The sequence below is a fragment of the Palaemon carinicauda genome, chromosome 4, assembly GCF_036898095.1.
Source record: "Palaemon carinicauda isolate YSFRI2023 chromosome 4, ASM3689809v2, whole genome shotgun sequence".
Lineage (NCBI taxonomy): Eukaryota > Metazoa > Arthropoda > Malacostraca > Decapoda > Palaemonidae > Palaemon > Palaemon carinicauda.
The window spans coordinates 191,756,896-191,759,395 of record NC_090728.1 but is presented as its reverse complement, the minus strand read 5'-3'; the positions used below and the strand labels follow the sequence as shown (position 1 = coordinate 191,759,395).

The following is a 2,500-nucleotide window of genomic DNA, read 5'->3' as shown; positions in this document are numbered from 1 at the left end:
GGGAAATAAACAGTGACTGGTAGTATTGCGATCAGTCCTTTCTGGCGGGAAAAGGAAAATAAACAGTGACTGATAGTATCGCGATCAGTCCTTTCTGGCGGGAAAAGTAAAATAAACAGTGACTGATCGTATGCGATCAGTCCTTTCTGGCGGGAAAAGTAAAATAAACAGTGACTGATAGTATGCGATCAGTCCCCTCTGGCGGGAAAAGTAAAATATACAGTGACTGATAGTATGCGATCAGTCCTCTCTGGCGGGAAAAGGAAAATAAACAGTGACTGATAGTATTGCGATCAGTCCCCTCTGGCGGGAAAAGTAAAATAAACAGTGACTGATAGTATTGCGATCAGTCCCCTCTGGCGGGAAAAGGGAAATAAACAGTGACTGATAGCATTGCGACCAGTCCTTTCTGGCGGGAAAAGTAAAATAAACAGTGACTGATAGTATGCGATCAGTCCTCTTTGGCGGGAAACTGACACAGAGTACCCCCAAACACAAAATACAGATATAAACATTCAAAAAACTCACATTATCACATCCATCACCAATAGCTATCTTCTGTCCAGGCTGTTGCAACATTCCAATGAAAGACCAACATCCATTGCTCTTCAGGAATTGCAAGTGAGGTCTCGTCTCCTCGGCTGATGTTAGTTCGAAGCGAATGCAAGTCTCTTCTTCCCAGTGGTTGATCGCGTCCATAATGGCTGGTCGGTTAACCATGTCTGGAGGAGTATTATTATCATCATCATTATTATTATTATTATTATTATTATTATTAGTAGTAGTAGTAGTAGTAGTAGTAGTAGTAGTAGTAGTAGTAGTAGTGTACACAAATCGTGTATGACTACTTCCTCTCCCCCTATCCGAGGGATGGAGAGAGCTGAGCATGACTGGAAAGATATATATATATATATATATATATGTATATTATATATATAGATATATATATATATATATATATATGTACACCTACTTGCTCTTATTATACAAGGGAGATTATTATTATTATTATTATTATTATTATTATCCCTACTAGCCAAGCTACAACCCTAGATGGAAAAGCAAGATACTAGAAGCCCAACGGCTCCAACGGGGAAAATAGCTCAGTGAGGAAAGGAAATAAGGAAATAAACTACAAGAGAAGCAATGAATGACCAAAACAATACATTCTAATAACAATAACAACATTAAAAGATATCTTTCATAAATAAACTATAAAAAGAGGCTTATTTCAGCCTGTTCAACATAAAAACATTCGCTGCAAGTTTGAACTTTTGAAGTTCCACCGATTCAACTACCCGATTAGGAAGATCATTCCATAGCTAGGCAACAGCTGGAATAAAACTTCTAGAATACTGTGTAGTGTTGACACTTCATAATGGAGAAGGCATGACTATTAGAATTAGCTTCATAGGGCTGTTGTGGCCTATGTGGTAACGTCCCTGACTGGTGATCGCCAGACTGGGGTTCTAGTCCCGTTCAAACTGGTTAGTTCATTTCGTCGCTGCAACTTCACCATCCTCGTGAGCTAAGGATGAGGGTTGGAGGAGCCTATAGATCTATTTGCTAAGTCATCTGCAACCATTGCCTGGCACTCCTTGGTCCTAGTTTTGGGTGGAGAGGTGGCTTGGACACTGATCATATGTAGATAGTGTTAATCTCTATGGCATTGTCCTGCTTGGCATGGCAATATCACTGCCCCTTGCCTCTGCTATTCATGGTGGACCTTTAAACTTAGTATTACAAACAGGAAGGTACTGCCCGAGACTCTTTAGCTATGATAAGCAGCTCTTCTATGAGAAGGACACTCCAAAATCAAACCATTGCTCTCTAAGTCTAGGGTACTACCATAGCCTCTGTACCATGGTCTTTCAACGTCTTGGGTTAGCGTTCTCTTGCATGAGGGTACATTCAGGCACACTATTCTGTCTTATTTCTCTTCCTCTTGTTTTGTTCAAGTTTTTATAGTTTATGTATGATATATTTATTTCAATGTTATTACTGTTCTTAGAATATTTTATTTTTCCTTGCTTCCTTTCCTGACTGGGCTATTTTCTCTGTTGGAGCCCCTTTGCTTATAACATCCACTTTATCCAACTAGGGTTGTAGCTTAGCAAGTAATAATGATAATAATAATAAAAGGATGATCGGAGTTATGGAAAATTATACTTTTATACACTGTTAAAAAATTGTATAAAAAAAAAACGCCAAAACCCTGGCAACATTTATTTCAGGATTTTTACCGTTTTAAAAACGGAGATATTGACGTAAAGGAGTGATATTAAGGTCACCAACCCGAAAAGCTAATAACAAAGTAAGATAAAATTACGGACACCTGTATTTTATTGAAATACGGCTGAGAACAATATATTTTTTGTGGAGAATTAACGATTAAAATTACGGTTTTTTTTTTTAACATTGATGGTCAGAGTTATGAAAAATCTTAAAACTTATATTTCTATACTTAAACTTTGGGAATCTACTTACCATCTTGGAATCT

General features: G+C 37.8%; 1 protein-coding gene across 1 annotated transcript in view; it reads right to left on the bottom strand.

The window, feature by feature from the left end:
- Window positions 1-2,500, bottom strand: part of LOC137640311 (protein SpAN-like) — a 20,540-nt gene that overhangs the window by 12,806 nt on the left and 5,234 nt on the right. The window contains exons 2-3 of the mRNA XM_068372944.1: window positions 2,488-2,500; window positions 529-722 (exon numbers count right to left, since the gene is read on the bottom strand). The exon at window positions 2,488-2,500 is cut by the window's right edge and continues 357 nt beyond it. Coding sequence (XP_068229045.1) covers window positions 529-722; window positions 2,488-2,500 — 207 coding nt within the window. The remainder of the gene's footprint in view (window positions 1-528; window positions 723-2,487) is intronic.